General features: G+C 41.6%; 1 protein-coding gene across 7 annotated transcripts in view; it reads right to left on the bottom strand.

Moving 5' to 3' along the window:
- The window catches only part of elmo3 (engulfment and cell motility 3), a 394497-nt gene that overhangs the window by 56740 nt on the left and 318496 nt on the right, over positions 1 to 19261 (bottom strand). For all 7 annotated transcript variants that reach the window (XM_049484514.1, XM_049484516.1, XM_049484517.1 and 4 more), the window contains 2 exons: positions 6979 to 7029; positions 6761 to 6883 (listed from right to left, as the gene is read on the bottom strand). In XM_049484514.1, the coding sequence (XP_049340471.1) occupies positions 6761 to 6883; positions 6979 to 7029 (174 nt within the window). The remainder of the gene's footprint in view (positions 1 to 6760; positions 6884 to 6978; positions 7030 to 19261) is intronic.

Genomic DNA, 19261 nt, shown 5'->3' with positions numbered 1-19261 from the left:
GCTTGGGGTCTCGGGGGCCGCATGCTCGGCTCGTGCAGGGGGTGCTGGCCTGCCCGGGGGGTGGGCTGCTCGCTTCCTTTGGCTCTCTGGACTCTTGCTCTTTGCCATGGGGGCTTCGTCTGGAGTCTCCCCCGTCCGCATCTGGGGTGTGCGCATGGTTACCATCGGAATGTGTGGCCGCGGGTCTTCTGGGCTCCTAATGGGCTGTGGATGGTCTGGGTCCACTGGGTTCTTCCCTATCTGCCTCTGGATCGCAGGGGCATGGTGGCGGTTTCTTGCCTCCATTGTGGTAGGCATTTCATGACATAATCCGTAACACATGACATATTTTTGCAAAAAACAATAGAATAGAAGTAACTGTGCGTGTGTGTGTATGTATTTATGTGTATGTATTAATATGTATGTATATTTATGTATGTGTGTAAGCATATGTATAGTTAGATATGTGAGTATGTGTATGTATGTATGTTTGTTTATTTTATGTTTATAAAAAAAAAAAAAAAAAAAAAAAAAAAAAAAAAAAAGACACGCTCAGGGAACTACGCTCCAAACTCAGAGCTGCTGAAAGAAAATGGCAAAAAAAAACAAAACCAGACAGACCTAAAAAACTACCAACTGCTCCTGGCTTCTTTTTCAGCCAGCCTCACTGCTGCTAAAGCTGAATTCTATCACAAAAAAATCAGCTCCCTCACAGACTCCCGGAAACTATTTGCTACATTCAAAACACTACTCAACCCTCAGGCCTCAGGCTACCTGCCTTACGGCTGAAGCACTTGCCTCATTCTTTACTGGGAAAGTGGCAGCTATCAGCAGCCAGTTTACTGATGCGACATGTAGCAGTCCTACATCATGCTCTGCTGCCCGGTATCCCTCTACCGAAGGCGTCGCTCACTGAGAACGAGACACTGGCTCTCCTAACGCGTAGCCGTCCTACTACGTGTCCACTTGACCCGATTCCTTCAGTCCTTCTGCAAACCATTGCACCTGCAATCATTCCGGCTATCACTCACGCGATCAATGCCTCTTTAACATCTGGTGTGTTCCCGACTGCGTTTAAACAAGCACAAGTCACACCACTGCTTAAAAAGCCTTCTCTCAACCCCGCCCAGGTTGATAACTACAGACCGGTCTCACTACTGCCTTTTCTTTCTAAAACATTAGAAAGAGCAGCTCTCAATCAAGTCTCTGGCTTCCTCACCCAAAATGACCTCCTGGACCAGAACCAATCTGGTTTCAAGAAAGGGCACTCTTTGTTTCAGGAGTTATTGCACACTTTCTGTAAATGGCCTCTGATATACTGTTTGTGGTCTCTGGTATATTGTGTATGGTTTCTGGTCTATTGTTTGTGGTCTCTGGTATATTGTTTGTGGTCTCTGGTCTATTGTTTGTGGTTTCTGGTCTATTTTTTGTGTCTGGTCTGTGGTCTCTGGTGTATTGTTTGTGGTCTCTGGCCTATTTTTTGTGTCTCTGGTCTGTGGTCTCTGGTGTGTGGTCTCTGGTATATTGTTTGTGGTCTCTGGCCTATTTTTTTGTGTCTCTGGTCTGTGGTTTCTGGTGTGTGGTTTCTGGTGTGTGGTTTCTGTACTGTGGTCCCTGGTCTTTTGTTTGTGGTCAGCGATTTGTGATTTGTGGTCTCTGATGTGTGGTCTCTCGAATATTGTTTGTGGTCTCTCGTATATTGTTTGTGGTCTCTGGTCTGTTTATTGTGCTTCTGGTCTGTAGTCTCTGGTCTGTGGTCTCTGGTATATTGTTTGTGGTCTCTGGTTTATGGTCTCTGGTCTATTGTCTGTGGCCTCTGGTCTATTGTTTGTGGTCTCTGGTGTGCGGTCTCTGGTATATTGTTTGTGGTCTCTGGTCTATTTTTTGTATCTCTGGTCTATTGTTTGTGGTCTCTGGTGTGCGCTCTCTGATATAATGTTTGTGGTCTCTGTTGTGCGGTCTCTGGTATATTGTTTGTGGTCTCTGGTCTATTTTTTTGTGTCTCTGGTCTGTGGTCTATAGTATATTGTTTGTGTTTTCTGGTATATTGTTTGTGGTCTCTGGTCTATTTTTTGTATCTCTGGTCTATTGTTTGTGATCTCTGGTGTGCGGTCTCTGGTATATTGTTTGTGGTCTGTGGTCTATTGTTTGTGGTCTCTGGTCTATTGTTTGTGGTCTGCAGTCTGTGATTTGTATGTGGGGCCTTTATTGTTTGTGGTCTCTGGTGTGGGGTGCCTGGTATATTGTTTTTGTTTCTGGTCTGTGGTCTGTAGTATACTGTTTGTGGTCTCTGGTCTATTGTTGGTGGCCTCTGGTATATTGTTTGTGTCTCTGGTCTTTGATCTCTGGTATATTGTTTGTGGTCTCTGGTCCATTGTTTTTGGTCTGGAGTCTGTGATTTGTGGTCTCTGGTCTATTTTTTGTGTTTCTGGAACGTGATCTCTGGTATATTGTTTGTGGTCTCTGGTCTATTTTTTGTGTTTCTGGTCTGTGGACACTGGTATACTGTTTGTGGTCTCTGCTCTGTGGTCTATTTTGTGTTTCTCTGGTCTTTGGTATAATGTTTGTGGTCTCTGGTCTATTTTTTGTGTCTCTGGTCTATTGTTTGTGATCTCTGGATCTATCTGGTATATTGTTTGTGGTCTGTGGTCTATCTCTTGTGTCTCTGATCTGCGGTTTCTTGTGTGTGGTCTCTGGTCTGTGGTTTCATTACATTACATTACATTACATGTAATGTAATGTTTCTGGTCCTGGTCTATTGTCTGTGGTCTCTGGTCTATTGTTTGTGGTCTGCGTTCTGTGATTTGTTTGTGGGGCCTTTATTGTTTGTGGTCTCTGGTGTGGGGTGTCTGGTATATTGTTTGTGTTTCTGGGCTGCGGTCTGTAGTTTACTGTTTGTGGTCTCTGGTCTCTGGTCTATCCTTTGGGTCTGTGGTCTCTGGTATATTGTTTGTGTTCCCTGGTATATTTTATGTGTCTCTGGTCTGTGGTCTCTGCTCTATTGTTTGTGGTCTCTGGTATATTGTTTGTTGTCTCTGGTCTTTGGTTTATGGTGTGTGGTCTCTGTTCTGTGGTTTCTGGTCTGTGGTTCCTTGTCTATTGTTAGTGGTCTCTGATCTATTGTGTATGGTCTGCGGTCTGTGATTTGTGGTCTCTGATATATATTGTTTGTGTCTCTGAGCTGTGGTTTCTGGTGTGTGGTCTCTGGTACATTGTCTGTGGTCACTGCTTTATTGTTTGTGGTCTGCGGTCTGCGATTTGTGGTCTCTGGTGTGCGGTCTCGGATATATTGTTTGTGTTCTCTGGTGTGCGTTCTCTGGTATATTGTTTTTAGTCTCGGCTATATTGTTTGTGGTCTCTGGTTTATTTTTTGTGTCTCTGGTCTGTGGTTTCTGGTGTGTGGCCTCTAGTATATAGTTTGTGGTCTGCAGTTTGTGATTTGTGGTCTCTGGTATATTGTTTGTGTCTTTGATCTGTGGTTTCTGGTAGATTGTCTGTGGTCTCTGGCCTATTTTTTGTGTCTCTGGTCTGTGGTCTCTGGTATATTGTTTTATGGTCTTTGGTCTATTTTTTGTGTTTCTGGTCTGTGGTCTCTGGTATATTGTTTGTGGCCTCTGGTCTATTTTTTGTGTCTCTGATCTGTGTTTTCTGGTGTGTGGTCTCTGGTCTGTGGTGTCTGGTGTGTGGTATCTGGTACACTGTCTGTGGTCACCGCTCTATTTTTTTGTGGCCTGCGGTCTGTGATTTGTGGTCTCCGGTATATTGTTTGTGTCTTTGATCTGTGGTTTCTGGTGTGTGGTCTGTTTTTGGTGTCTCTGGTCTGTGGTCTCTGGTATATTGTTTGTGGCCTCTGGTCTATTTTTTGTTTCTCTGCTCTGTGGTCTCTGGTCTCTACTATACTGTTTGTGGTCTCCGGTATATTGTTTGTGGCCTCTGGTCTATATTTTGTGTCTCTGATCTGTGTTTTCTGGTGTATGGTCTGTGGTGTCTGGTGTGTGGTTTCTGGTACATTGTCTGTGGTCACCGCTCTATTTTTTGTGGTCTGCGGTCTGTGATTTGTGGTCTCTGGTGTGCATTCTCTGATATATTGTTTGTGTTCTCTGGTGTGCGGCCTCTGGTATATTGCTTGTGGTTTCTGGTATATTGTTTGTGGTCTCTGGTATATTGTTTGTGGTTTCTGGTATATTATTTGTGGTCTCTGGTCTATTTTTTGTGGTCTGCGGTCTGTGATTTGTGGTCTCTGGTGTGCATTCTCTGATATATTGTTTGCGTTCTCTGGTGTGCGGTCTCTGGTATATTGTTTGTGGTTTCTGGTATATTGTTTGTGGTCTCTGGTATATTGTTTGTGGTCTCTGGTATATTGTTTGTGGTCTCTGGTATATTGTTTGTGGTTTCTGGTATATTGTTTGTGGCCTCTGATCTATTTTATGTGTCTCTGGTTTGTGGTCTCTGGTCTATTTTTTGTGTTTCTTGTCTGTGGTCACTGGTATATTGTTTGTGGTATCTGGTCTGTGGTCTCTGGTCTATTTTGTGTGTCTCTGGTCTATGGTCTCTGGTATATTGTTTGTGGTCTCTGGTCTATTTTTTTGTGTCTCTGGTCTGTGGTCTCTGGTCTCTAGTATATTGTTTGTGGTCTCTGGTTTGTGGTCTCGTCTATTTTTTGTGTCTCTGGTCTGTGGTTTCTGGTGTGTCATCTCTGGTATACGGTTTGTGGTCTATGATTTGTGGTCTCTGGTATATAGTTTGTCTTTGATCTGTGGTTTCTGGTGTGTGGTGTCTGGTGCATTGTCTGTGGTCTCTGGTCTGTGGTTTCTGGTACATTGTCTTTGGTCACGGCTCTATTGTTTGTGGTCTGCGGACAGTGATTTGTGGTCTCTGGTATATTGTTTGTGGTGTCTCGTATATTGTTTGTGGTGTCTGGTCTATTTTTTGTGTCTCTGGTCTATTGTTTATCTCTGGTGTGCGGTCTCTGGTATATTGTTTGAGGTCTCTGGTGTTCGGTCTCTAATACATTGTTTGTGGTCTCTGGTGTGTGGTGTCTGGTATGTTGTTTGTGGACTCTGGTACACTGTTTGTAGTCTCTGGTCTATTTGTTGTCTCTCTGGTCTGTGGTCTCTGGTATATTGTTTGTGGTCTCTGGCCTATTTTTAGTGTATCTGATCTGTGGTCTCTGGTGTGTGGTCTCTGGTCTATTTTTTTGTGTTTATTGTCTCTGGTCTATTTCTTGTGTCTCTGGTCTGTGGTCTCTGGTATATTGTTTGTGGTCTCTGGTCAACTGTTTTTGTCTCTGGTCTGTGGTCTCTGGTTTATTGTTTGTGGCCTCTGGTCTATTTTTTGTGTCTCTGGTCTGTGGTCTCTGGTATATTGTTTGTGGTCTCTGGTATATTGTTTGTGTCCCTGATCTGTGGATTCTAGTGTGTGGTCTCTGGTATATTGTCTGTGCTCTCTGGTCTGTGGTTCCTGGTATATTGTTTGTGGTTTCTGGTATATTGTTTGTGGTCTGTGGTCTATTTTTTGTGTCTCTGGTATATTGTTTGTGGTCTCTGGCCTATTTTTAGTGTCTCTGATCTGTGATCTTCTGGTGTGTGGTCTCTGGTCTTTTGTTTGTGGTCTCTGGTCTATTATTTGTGGTCTGCGGTCTGTGATTTGTGGTCACTGGTATATTGTTTGTGGTCTGTGCTCTATTTGTTTCTCTGTTCTATTGTTTGTGATCTCTGGTGTGCAGTCTCTGGTCTATTGTTTGTGATCTCTGGTATATGGTCTATGGTATATGTTTTGTGGTCTGCGCTCCGTGATTTGTGGTTTCTGATATATATATTATTTGAGTCTCTGATCTGTGGTTTCTGGTGTGTGGTTTCTTGTCTGTGGTTTTTGGTCTATTGTTTGTGGTCTCTCCTATTATTTGTGGTCTGCCTTCTGTGATTTGTGGTCTCTAGTGTGCGGTCTCTGGTATATCGTTTGTGGTCTCTGGTCTATTGTTTGTGCTCTGTGGTCTCTGGTCTATTGTTTGTGGACTCTGGTATACTGTTTGTGGTCTCAGGTCTATTTTTTGTGTCTCTGGTCTGTGGTTTCTGGTGTGTGCTCTCTGGTACATTGTCTGTGGTCTCTGTTCTGTGGTTTCTGGTGTGTGGGCTCTGGTACATTGTCTGCGGTCTGTGATTTGTGGTCTCTGGTGTGCAGTCTCTGATATATTAATTGTGATCTCTGGTGTGTGGTCTCTGGTATATTGTTTGTGGTTTCTGGTATATTGTTAGTGGTCTCTGGTCTATTTTTTTGTCTCTGGTCTGTGGTTTCCAGAGTGTGGTCTCTGGTATATGGTTTGTGGTCTGTGATTTGTGGTCTCTGGTGTGCAGTCTCTGATATATTATTTGTGATCTCTGGTGTGCAGTCTCTGGTATATTGTTTGTGGTTTCTGGTATATTGTGTGTGGTCTCTGGTCTATTTTTTTTGTCTCTGGTCTGTGGTTTCCAGAGTGTGGTCTCTGGTATATGGTTTGTGGTCTGTGATTTGTGGTCTCCGGTATATTGTCTGTGTCTCTGGTCTTTGGTTTCTTGTGTGTTGTCTCTGGTACATTGTCTGTGGTGTCTGGTCTGTGGTTTCTGGTCTGTGGTGTCTGGTCTATTGTTTGTGGTTTGTGGTCTGTGATTTGTGGTCTCTGGTCTGTAAAAACACTTTTCTTGGTCCACAAACATACTTAGACAATAAGTCCTGATCCTGATGAATACACTAATGTGTAATTAGCAACACTGGTACAGCCATGCCAAAGTGAGTAGTAGCAGACCTGACTAAAGGAGTCCAGAGGTGTCCGCATGCGAGATTCCAGATGGTTTAGCCGTACAGACTGTAGCACATACAGGTAATGAGCCATCTCATCCCCGATCAGACTTGAACTGTGGATAATATTCTGCAAAACAAATACAACAGTCCCAAAAAATATTTTCCCTGTATCTTGTAACAGTATAAAAATAATGATAAGTGTAGAAAAAAACATCCCCTCACCTTGTAGATATACTGGCGGAGGTTCTTCTTTTCAAGGTAAGAAAACAGTTCCTGAAATACACAAGGACTTACATCACCTTTCACATTAACTGTGACTTAAACTTAAATGGGGGCAGCAAACCTCAGGTGGAAACAAGGTTATTTTGAAAGCAAAATACATTTAAAAACATTTATAATACAGAAATAAAGCTATGTAAACATGTGAGAAGACCATTGTAAAAAAAACATTTACCCACAATATTACAGCAGAAAATCGGCACAACATAAAGTGAAATACAGGAACGCAATTTCAATTCTCTGTATGTCCTGTACATATGCAGTATTGACAATAAAACTACTTGACTTGACTTGAGGAAATACAGGAACTGAAATTTAGACCAATTACGGCCTTTTAGCTAAAATATACAATATTTCTGTGGTCACAGCAGTAACTGCTATTTTTTACACTTGAGATTTAATATCATAACACCCTTCATTATTATGTAATATTAACATACATGGACTAATCATGATTTAACAAGCAGCAAAAATCATGTAGCCCTTGGTGAATATTGTGGGATATTGTTTTTATGTTGTATATTACATCTGTTTAAAATATTTAAACTGAATTTAATGATAAAAAAGATCAAAGCTGTAGATAGCTGTCAGTCATTGTTACCATGTTGATTGGTGCTGTGTCAGCGGAGACAGGCCAGAGTGAGGTCAGAGTGTGTTTACTGCATAGACGGGTTAAAGGCGAAGGCCACTTACCCCACTGGGACTAACAAGAGACTAACAAATGAATCATTAGGTGGTGTGTGTAACCCTTGTTTTTGCTCAAGTTTTTTTCTTCATACCTCTCGAAAAACGATACTGGAGACGAGACTGTAAGAACTGGGGAGGCACTAGAGTGCACCAAGGAAATTTCTTTAAAAAAAAAAAAGCAAGTTTAAACAAAACCAGACATATTGGTTTAGGGTATGATTCTAGGGGTAGGTGGTCAAGTTTCATACGCATATTAAAAAGGGGGCGGGGCAATGCTAAATAACTGTTTCTCAGGAACCATACAGCCAATCAAGCTAAAAATCAGTAAGCCCCATGCATTAAATATGTTATAATTCTTTTAATATGTTCTAACATATTCTACAAGGACACCTATATAAATAAAAAGGTAACACTTTACTTGGATGGTCCATTTGATGATGCTCAACTAACATTTAACTGCATGTCTATTAAATGCAACTAAACTGAACAGTGAAAGTATATAATTCTCTATTGAATGTAACCCTACATGCAACTCTAACCCAAACTCTAGTCTTAACATTTTAGAATTGGGTTTAGAGTTAGATTTAAAGTTTAGATTAGGGTTAAGGTTGGGGTTAAGTGTAGAGTTCGATTTTAGGGTTTAAGTGTTAAGGTTAGGGTAAGGTGTAAAGTTATGTTCTATTTTGAGTCATTTAAATTCAACATATGGTTAAGTTGCAGTTAATAGACATTTAGTTTAATATTAGTTAAATGTCAGTTGAGCATCAACAAGGCTATCAAATGGGCCATCCAAGTAAAGTGTTACCATAAAAAATTCTAGACACTGGCAGGTAATTAAGAAGCTTGCAATGCCCCAATAGCGATGAACCTTCGTGATGACACCCTCTAAAAATGTGTTTGTAAAAGACTTATATTGTACTAGCCTGCACTTCTTTAAGGATAATAATTGGTTGCTCAATATGTTAATGTAAAACTGTGCACGTATGTGTAAACCATGTGACCTAGCAGATTTTCCTAAGCTTTTAGTAATGGGTATTCCATTGTAAATAAAATAATCAGCATTATTTGTCTAAATTATATAATATTTATATTTATGATGTCAAGCATTTAAAATGTATTGTTTTAATCTCTGCATTATTGTGTGATTAATCATAATTAAAAGCATGTTTTTTTTTTTTTAATACTGTGTTTCTTCTGTGTTTCCACTCACTGCTGGCCGTGTTTATCAAAGTAGTACATTCAACAGTGATTTAGGTTATTTTCGCCTGTACTTTATTTAAAGTAAGACCTGGCCGGATGAAGCTACCATTAGCTTAGTGGTTAGCCGATTCTCCAGTTAAGCTAAACTCGTTAGCCGGATTTCCGAGTACCAAATGTGGCTGGTGCTCTAAAGTAACCCTGCTGGTGTACAGAAGTCAGGCGGTTGTACAGGTTGTAACAGGTTTAACTGACAGATGTAGTGACTGTAGATTAACCTGTAACTGAGTGATTTAGGGCACTACCCAGATAGCCACCGAGTGCTGGCCCAGAATTGGGCCTTAGCTGGTTTCTGACTGTCCTCAAAGCTGGCCCAGAACCGGCCACCGGACTCGGCCCAGTGTATTTTTGAACGTAGGACCAAGACTGGGCCTTATTCGGTTTCTGACTCCTCAAAGCTGGCTGGGAGTCGGTCACCGGACCCGGCCAGTGTCTTTTTGAACGTAGGACCAGGACTGGGCCTTACTCGGTTTCTGACTCCTCAAAGCTGGCTGAGATTCGGTCACCTGACTCGGTCCAGTGTCTTTTTGAACGTAGGACCAGGACTGGGCCTACTCTTCTTGAAGCTGGCAAACTGCTTGTAACTGAAGGTACTTTGTCTTTTACTGTTGGTGAATTTGTTTTCTAAGAACTAGGAGATTCAGGAACCTACAATGTTATTCCTACTACTACAAGCTACAAGCTATTTGTACATAAAATTTACGTAAATAACCACTTCATACATCAGTACATCAATATGGAAACAAAGGGACGGCACAGCAACATCATGGCTATAACCCCTACTGCAGTAACAACTGCTGAAAATAAATGACGGTCAACAGCTTCAAAATGTCGCCGCTGCAGGCCAAGACAGGAGCAGTAGAGCCAACACTTTTGCAGCTCAAAAACCAATCCTGCTTTAGAGTGAGGATAGGACCGCCTACCTAACTATCATACAAATGCAGAAATACAGAAATAAATAAATGAAGAAATGTGGAAATAAATAAATAAATAAATGTGGAAATAAATAAATAAATAAATGTGGAAATAAATCAATAAATAAATGATCAAATAAATGAATGAATAAACAAATGTTAAAATAAATAAATGCACATATAAATGAATAATTAAAAAATATATAAAAAAATAAATAAGAAATGTATGTATTATTTTATTTATTTAACTATACAATTATTCATGCGTGTATTTATTTATTTCTACATTCATGTATGCATTTATTTATTTATTTATTTATACATATGTCATTTTGGTCCACCATACTGTACTACTTAAATAAATAAATACATCTACATTAATTATATGGAAAATGTGTTGACTATAGAGATTAAAATAATATAAGACAATTAAAATAAAGATAATTTAATAATTCATTGATGTCTCCTCCTCAGTAAATTTATATCTTACTCCCGTTTGGAGAACATGTTGGCATTAGCGTCCAATGCAACACCTAACATTAGAGCATTACACACCAGTATAGTTTTGCTTATTTATATTTTCTGAGTAGGCTCTAAAAGCAAGTTATACCTTCTCTACACATATTTAATTGTACGCTTGTTTCTATAGATACAACTATCAACTAATAGAATCAAAGTACAGTAATAGTTTAATGTTAAATATGTTTATTGCAGTCATATTTGCAAATATAATGTTGTTATGTTTGCCCATTGTGACCATTTTTTTTTTGCCCATAATGTTGACCATTTTAAATTCAGCATCACATTCTTAAAATAAGTACTTAGAAAATTGGGCACTAGCAGAAGCGAAAGTAGGGGCAGCAACATTAAAACATGTATTAATTTACTGACAATAATAAAAGGCATCTATGATTTTCCTATTTCATTTTCTGCCGATAGATAGATAGATAGATAGATAGATAGATAGATAGATAGATAGATAGATAGATAGATAGATAGATAGATAGATAGATAGATACTTTATTTATCCCAAAGGACATTTAGGATATATATAAATATAATATAAAACATGAATAAGTTAATTGCTCTGAAAAGCTCCACAATTTTACTTAATGCTGTTAAATTCTCCTGTTGTGTCTAGTTATAGATAACTGTATGTAATTTGATTTTACATTTTTTAAGTAAAACACTTTTGTCTCTAGTATACTAATATAACTTACTGCATACACAAACAACTTCTAGTGTGATTTTACAAATTAGAGAAATGTTGACTAAAGCTTATTTGGTAGTAGTGAGTGTGTTTATATAAAACTGTGCTAGCTAAGTTAATAAAGTACTTACATTTTTAACGAAGTAGCAGAGTGTGCAGGAACATATTACTGATCTTTATTACTGAATAAAGATTTTTTTGTATTAACTGACAGACACAGCACCATTTTATTTAACTAAAAATCTAGCTAAAACAAACATTACACAGTGACTTGTAGAGACACACAACCACTAAGTTAACCTAGCTGACTAGCTAGCTAATGTACCACATCTAAACAAAAGTTCTGTGGAAGCATTTAGGTTAGCTAGTAAAGAACAATTCGCTAGGTAACTACCAAATTGGTTAACTAGCAAGCCTAAATGCTTTTACAGTATGTATGTCTGTAAAAGCATTTAAGCTAACGCTAGCAAACTAGCTGGTTTCTATCCTAGCTAGCTAACTATTTATTAGCTTAGCTAACCTAAATAACGTTACCGAAACAGTACTTCTGTTCTGGCCTTGTACACTAGTTAACAATTTTAATTTCAAGTAAAACCATACTTTTTGGTTGTCTGTTAGTGAATGTTATAGCTGAATTATCATTTACATTAACATGAAATGTGTTTAATGCTACATTCTGAGATAATTTAGCCTCAGATAATATCACCTTGATATGCTGCTAAGTTAGCTAGCTTAGCTAACTGAAGAGGCAACACACAGATAGGGTTAAAACTCATATTTGACGGCCAAAATATTTATTAAGTGCATGGAAACAAAATAAATGATACAATTCAAAAAAGGTACTTAATACTTAGTTAGGTTTGCTACCTACCTACAAACTTCAAAGGTGAGGAATCCGTGCAAAGTGCTACGAGAAACCGCACGGGTTGAACTGGGCTGATGCGCAGGGGCACCAAGGTAAATATCACCTAGATCACTCTAAACGTGATCACACACACACGCACACAGCTTATCCAGTCCATGTAGAAAAATGTGGCCAATAGAATAAGACTCTCTGGGTGTGTGTGTGTGCGTGCGTGTGTGTGTGTGAAGCAGTACTATAACAGGCTGTGTGTGTGTGTGAAGCAGTCCTATAACAGGCTGTGTGTGTGTGTGTGTACTATAACAGTGCTGGTACAGGGTCGTCTGCCGTATTTGAGTCAGTTCACACCTGTGTTCAGATAATCAACAGGTCAAGTGCGTCTGTCGTTCACCAGCACCAAAACGACTGCTCAGTGACACTGATGTAGAACAGTCAGAAAGTGACACTGGGCCAGCTGTGGGCCAGAAGTATTTTTCTGCTTGCTACTCTAAACCAGCAGTGCCGACTTAGAAACGAGTCCGGGCCAAAGTCGCTGGCTATCTGGGTAGTTAATTGTGCTCTGCTCTGCTGGATTTAGGGGCATGTCCTGTGTCTTTGGTATCACAAGGGCGTAAAAACACGCCTTGCGCAGCTCCAAAGGTGCAAAAGGCGTGTACAAATTCTCTTCATTATTCATGGGTGTGTTTTGGCCGTAACGTGAAATAAACCAAATAAGTGTGCCAGTAGTCATTCCCTTTAAGAGAGAGGTGCGTGCTGACGTACCCTGCGTTCACACTGGAACGCGGCGAGTCGCTTGTGTCAGCCAGCGTTTCTGGCTTGTGGGCGTGTGAAGCTCAACGCGCGTGGGTATCATGGTCCAGCCTCCGACAAGAAAAAAGGCACAAAAAAGGAATCGCTTGGCCACTTTATTCTCCAGTTATAACTCCCAAACTTGCTGGAATCTTGGTCGTTTTTTTTGTGATTTGAAGAGGACATGAAACACTTCAAGTATTTAGTTTAATTCACAAGATGTATTTTCACTCTAACAAATCTGATAAGTTTAACAGTTGTCAGTGAAGCGGAATTAAAATAATAAGCAATCTAAATGTCATTTTCTTAAGTAAGCGCAGCGCCATCTTGTCCCAGCGCTGAAAGTGACGTCACGAGGTTGGTTCTCGAACGCCTCACTACTATAATCTATGAGTCTCCTGTAAATTAATCCCTCAATAGATAATAAAATCCAAACCAAAACTCAATGCAGAGCGAGGGGGCACTTTTGTATTGCCCCTGTGTGTAGTGTAGCCAGCAGTCAAGGGGTACCTTTAATTTGAAGGTAACTCCTGGAGGCAGCCATCTTTATCTTAAGTGTATTTAGTTTTGTGGCTAAAGGGGAGCGGGACTTTTATCTTGAAGGTAGTACTTGGGGGCAGCCATATTGAGGTGTATTTCAGCCCAGCGATAGGTGGTGGAAGTATCGTTTGGTCTCGTTTGGTCTCGGCCGGTCGCATGTAGTGAGTTAGCCTTCGGAACAGGCTAATTTTGTAACTATATTCCTCTGGTTTTGCTTCATTTAATTGGAGCTTGGTTGGTGAGTGTCCCGGGAAGAGACAAGTTATGCACGTGGGAGAATCATTTTCTGATTGACGCCGGTGGCTGTGTGGACCATGCGAGTGAATGGACCAGTCGACTGAGGGTATGTTATGGTTGCTGATATTTGAACTTTTATTGAAAATACAAGTAATAAAGTGTAGATTTTTTATTATGCTATGTGCTTAGATTGTAGAGCCTGTTTGGGAAGTTCATCAGTGAAGCTTAGCACGTTATAACTAACAAGCAGGTAGGAGCGGGCGCAGAGTGTTTTTATTTTTGTTAAAATGTGCCTAAATGAGCTCTAAAGCTTATTTTTATGTGTATTTGTAGCTGGAGCCGGATTCGGATGGCTGGTAGGGATTAAAGAACTGTACTAAAGGAGAACATCAGTAGACAGGTACAAGCTGGTTAAGTTAAAGCAGAATGCTGGCTTTCAAATCTAGACTTCTTAGATTAATTGTGTGCTGGTGTATGTTGCAGGGTGCTGAGACCTGTGGGGCAATAGCCACTGTTTATTTCTATAGTTTTTTTTAGGATTTAGTGGTTTCTGTGTATTCCTTTGCTGTTATAAGGATTGATTTTATATCTACCTGTACAGAAAGGGTGGTACTTGTTTAAGAACCCTTAGTTTTACTGGGTGCCCGAAACGTACTTGTGTAACATTACATTACATTACATTACATTACATTTGGCAGACGCTTTTGTCCAAAGCGACTTACAATAGTCAAGTACAATGTAAAATAAGTTTAAAGGAAAAACATCTTTGGATAGGGATAAAAGGAGGACAAAGGGGAATAATAGGATAGAGGAGTGAAGGAGAGGAAGAAGGAAATGAGGTTAGAAGTAGTTAGTGTGTTAGAGGTATTAAGAGAGTAAGTGCTCTTTGAAGAGCTCTGTCTTCAGGTGTTTCTTAAAGATAGCGAGAGATTCTCCTGATCTGGTAGTGGAGGGTAGTTTGTTCCACCATTGGGGAACTCTGTATGAGAACAGTCTGGATTGCTTTGTGTGAATGTTTGGCAAAGCGAGGCGACGTTCACTGGAGGAGCGCAGCGGCCGGGAGGTAGCGTAAGCCTTCAGGAGCGAGTGCAGGTAGGAAGGAGCCTGTTCTGACATCACCTTGTAGGCGATTGTAAGAGTTTTGAATTTGATGCGAGCATCAACTGGTAGCCAATGGAGCTCAATGAGCAGCGGGGTGACATGTGCCCGTTTTGGCTGGTTGAAGACCAGACGTGCTGCTGCGTTCTGGATCATCTGGAGTGGTTTTACTACACAGGCCGGGAGGCCAGTTAGCAGGGCATTGCAGTAGTCGAGGCGTGAGATGACGACCGCTTGCACCAGGAGTTGGGTGGCCTGTTGCGTCAGGAACGGTCTAATTTTTCGGATGTTATAGAGCGCAAAGCGGCAGGACCGAGCAACTGAGGCCACATGGTGCGTGAAGGAGAGTTGGTCATCAACCATAACACCCAGGTTCCTAGCAACCTTTGTCGGTGAGAGAGAGAGAGAGTCGATACTTATAGAGAATTTGTGTTGAAAAGATGGTTTTGCTGGTATAACCAGAAGTTCAGTCTTTGAGAGATTTAATTGAAGGTGATGCTCCCTCATCCATGAGGATATGTCAGAGAGACACTGCGAAATCCGTGCAGAGATTGAGTGATCTTCAGGTGAGAACGACAGGTATAGCTGGGTGTCATCAGCAAAGCAATGGTAGGAAAATCCGTGTGAGCGGATAACCTGACCAAGAGAGGTGGTGTATATGGAGAAGAGAAGGGGTCCCAGTACCGAACCTTGGGGAACCCCAGTGGATAAGGAGCGGGCTGAGGACAGCTGTCCTTGCCACGACACCTTGAACGAGCGCCCAGTGAGGTATGATCTGAACCATGACAGCACATTATCTGCGATCCCCATGTTTGAGAGTATAGTTAGGAGGAAGTCATGGTTGACTGTGTCAAATGCGGCCGAGAGGTCCAGCATAATGAGCACTGAGGACTGACCTGCAGCTCTGGCAGTTTTCAACGCTTCAGTCACAGACAACAGAGCCGTCTCGGTAGAATGTCCTTTTTTGAACCCAGATTGGTTCTGGTCCAGAAGGTCATTCTGGGAGAGGAAGCCAGAGACCTGATTTAAAACTGCTCTTCTAGTGTTTTAGAGAGAAAGGGTAGCAGTGAGACCGGTCTGTAGTTGTCAACCTGGGCGGGGTTGAGAGAAGGCTTTTTAAGCAGTGGTGTCACATGTGCTTGTTTGAAAGCAGTGGGGAATACACCAGAAGTTAAAGAGGCATTGATCGTGTGAGTGATAGCCGGAATGATTGCAGGTGCGATAGTTTGCAGTAGGTTTGAAGGAATTGGGTCAAGCGGACACGTAGTAGGACGGCTACGTGTTAGGAGAGCCAGTGTCTCATTCTCAGTGAGAGGAGTGAACAAGGAGAAAGCAACGCCTTCGGTGGAGGGACACCGGGCAGTAGAGGATGCAGTAGGACTGCTACATTGTGCATCAGTAAACTGGTTGCTGATGGCCGCCACTTTGCCAGTAAAGAATGAGGCAAGTGTTTCAGCCGTAAGGCATGTAGCCGGAGGAGGAGGCGGAGGGTTGAGTAGTGATTTAAATGTAGCAAATAGTTTCCGGGAGTCTGTGAGAGAGCAGAATTTATTGTGATAAAATTCAGCTTTAGCAGTAGTGAGGTTGGCTGAGAAAGAAGCCAGGAGCAGTTGGTAATTTTTTAGGTCTGCTTGTTTTTGGGTTTTTTGCCATTTTCTTTCGGCAGCTCGGAGTTTGGAGCGTAGTTCCCTGAGTGTGTCATTTTTAAGCCATGGCTGCGGTTTGTTTGAGCTAATGGCTCGAGATGTAAGAGGACAGAAGTTGTCCAAACAGGAGCTTAGTGTGGAGCAGAGAGTGTCAGTGGCATCATTTACATTGAGTGATGAAAATGAGCCTGGTGGAGGCATATTGTCAGTCACCAGCAAGGAGTACTGGTCTGCTGAGAGATCTCGAAGATTTCGGCGGAACGAGACCATAGTAGGAGTAGCTGTGGGTTTATTTGAAATATGAACATTGAGTTTCATAAAGTAGTGATCTGAGACGTGCAAAGGAGTGACAGTTAGAGAGTCGGTGTCACAGTTACGAGTGAAGATCAGGTCTAGTTGTTTGCCAGCTTTATGTGTTGGAGGGCTGGGGACCTGCTCCAGTTCGAAAGACTGCATGAGGGATAGGAAGTCTGTGAAGCTGGTACTGTCATGGTGGATGTTCATATCCCCTAGAATGAGCATGGGACAATCTTGCTCAGGGATAGAAGACAGAAGCATGTCAAGTTCATGCGTGAATTCGCCCATTTGTCCAGGAGGACGGTAGAGAACAATAATGGCAAGTTTTGCTGGAGTATTAACCAGTGTGGCATGATACTCAAATGTATTGAATGTGTTTGCCGGTAATAGTGGAGTATGTTTTAAGCCATTAGCGATTAATAGGCCCGTTCCACCTCCTCGTCCAGAGAGACGAGAAGTGTGGGAGAAGGAATAATAATTGGAAAGAGCCGCCGGAGTAGCAGTATTTTCAGGTTTGATCCAAGTTTCAGTCAGTGCCAGCAGTTGTAATGACTGATGATTCGCATAAGAGGCGATAAAGTCTGCTTTATTAACAGCCGACTGGCAGTTCCATAGCCCAACAGAGAATGAGGTAGTAGTGGGCGTGGTTTGTTTTAGTGGACGCAGGTTAGTATGATCCTGGCGCCTGTTTGTGTTTTTACGCCTTCTGTGCGTGCCGGACATAACTGAGATGTGTTGGGAGCACATTTTAGGAGGCAGTAGGACGGGCTGCCTTGTCAGTGTCCTTGCTCGGTGGACTCGCCCAGGTAGACTCGCAGGTCTTTACCCGCGTTGGTCTTCACACGAGAGGGTCTCAACAGCTGACGCCTTCGGCTGACGCCTCGGCGAGTGTGAGTGATGTAATAGGATTCTAGATTGCGCTCAGCTGCGGGCGATATAGGAAATCAGCGCCACCAGACTGTCTTTTAAAGCCGTGAGTAACGCCCCCGAGGTCCGCAAACAGAGAGAGTGTGAAAGAGGGGGTTTGCCACGCCCCGCTCAAGTGAGAATCGCCCAACCTTGTCCGAAAAAAGCGTGCTGAAAAGCGCGTTTGCTGTTGCTGCTACAGCGTATCTGAAGTGAAAGTAAAGTAAAAAAGTAAAAAGAGCAGTCTGGTGTAGCTTGAAGTTCCTGCTAGCCCTGCTAGTGTGCCCTTGTCTTATTTAGGAAATCAGCGCCACCAGACTGTCTTTTAAAGCCGTGAGTAACGCCCCCGAGGTCCGCAAACAGAGAGAGTGTGAAAGAGGGGGTTTGCCACGCCCCGCTCAAGTGAGAATCGCCCAACCTTGTCCGAAAAAAGTGCGCTGAAAAGCGCGTTTGCTGTTGCTGCTACAGCGTATCTGAAGTGAAAGTAAAGTAAAAAAGTAAAAAGAGCAGTCTGGTGTAGCTTGAAGTTCCTGCTAGCCCTGCTAGTGTGCCCTTGTCTTATTTAGGAAATCAGCGCCACCAGACTGTCTTTTAAAGCCGTGAGTAACACCCCCGAGGTCCGCAAACAGAGAGAGTGTGAAAGAGGGGGTTTGCCACGCCCCGCATAACAACTAATACCACGTTCCCTTACTGTAGAAGGATTTTGTCCCAAAGTGATACTCTTAAATGTTCCAGTTTGATTCTTTGGACGCTACTCACTTAAACCTGATTTTTGGGTGTACTTTGCTGTGATATGCATGTTAATTTGTTACTATTATTAGTTGAGATTTAAGTTTGGTTTGCATATTATTTATTTTATTTCTTTATTTCTTTATTTTTTTTTTGGTTTATCTTTGGCTATTTTTGTATTTATTTGTGTGCATTTGGTTAGTGTGAAACTAGTATCTCCAGAGTTTGATTTTTGGAACATTAGAACTATTCTTGCGACATTATCATCTAGCTTGGAAACTGTGTTTAAATGCTCAGTGGTGATATTCTCTATTGATGTGAACCGAGGTTTTAGAGTCTAGTTTGTATGTATTTTAAATAATTGATGAAAAATAAAATTATATATTTTTTTTACTACGATTGGTGGTTCTGAGTCACTCTCATCCCTGTTATCTAGCCCTCTCTAATGGTATCAGGTGTAGGAATTTTGCGTGATCTAGAAGTTGATAACCTCAAGTGGTGAGGGTCTCATACTGGCGTAGTCGGTTATTCTGATGCAGAGGAGAGAGGTTCGGATAATTGGCTTGAGATTGTTAGATTAAGGGCACCCAGTTGGTTAGTTTTGGGGAAAAAAAAAAAAAAAAACAGTGGCTATTGTCTGAAGACCAGCCGGGACCACGGATCAAGCTTTTGAAGAAGACTGTTTTTTTTCTTTATTTGATATATATATTTTTTTTTCTCTTCTTTTTTTTCTGAGGGGGGACCAGCAGTGGGCTTGAGCTGTTCTTTTTCTTTTGTTATTTTTTTTTTTGTTTGATATGTCTGTGACGGACCTCAATATGGAAGAACAGCTCAGGGTTTTAACAGAACGTGTGCAGCAGCTTCAAGCTGATAATGAGAGATTAAGGGCTACTGATGGGGCTAGCAGTAGTGCTAATGTTAATGATGGGGCTCGGAGCAGTAATTTGTTAGATGCACGTAGTGCTGTTGAGAGATATGTGTATGTACCTAGGGAGAGAAAATGCCCAAGGTTTTCAGGCAAACCTACAGATGGGCTAACAGTGGAGGACTGGGT

The sequence above is a fragment of the Astyanax mexicanus genome, chromosome 10, assembly GCF_023375975.1.
Source record: "Astyanax mexicanus isolate ESR-SI-001 chromosome 10, AstMex3_surface, whole genome shotgun sequence".
NCBI lineage: Eukaryota > Metazoa > Chordata > Actinopteri > Characiformes > Acestrorhamphidae > Astyanax > Astyanax mexicanus.
The sequence above is the reverse complement of the archived record's forward strand: the minus strand, read 5'-3'. Positions and strand labels throughout refer to the sequence as shown.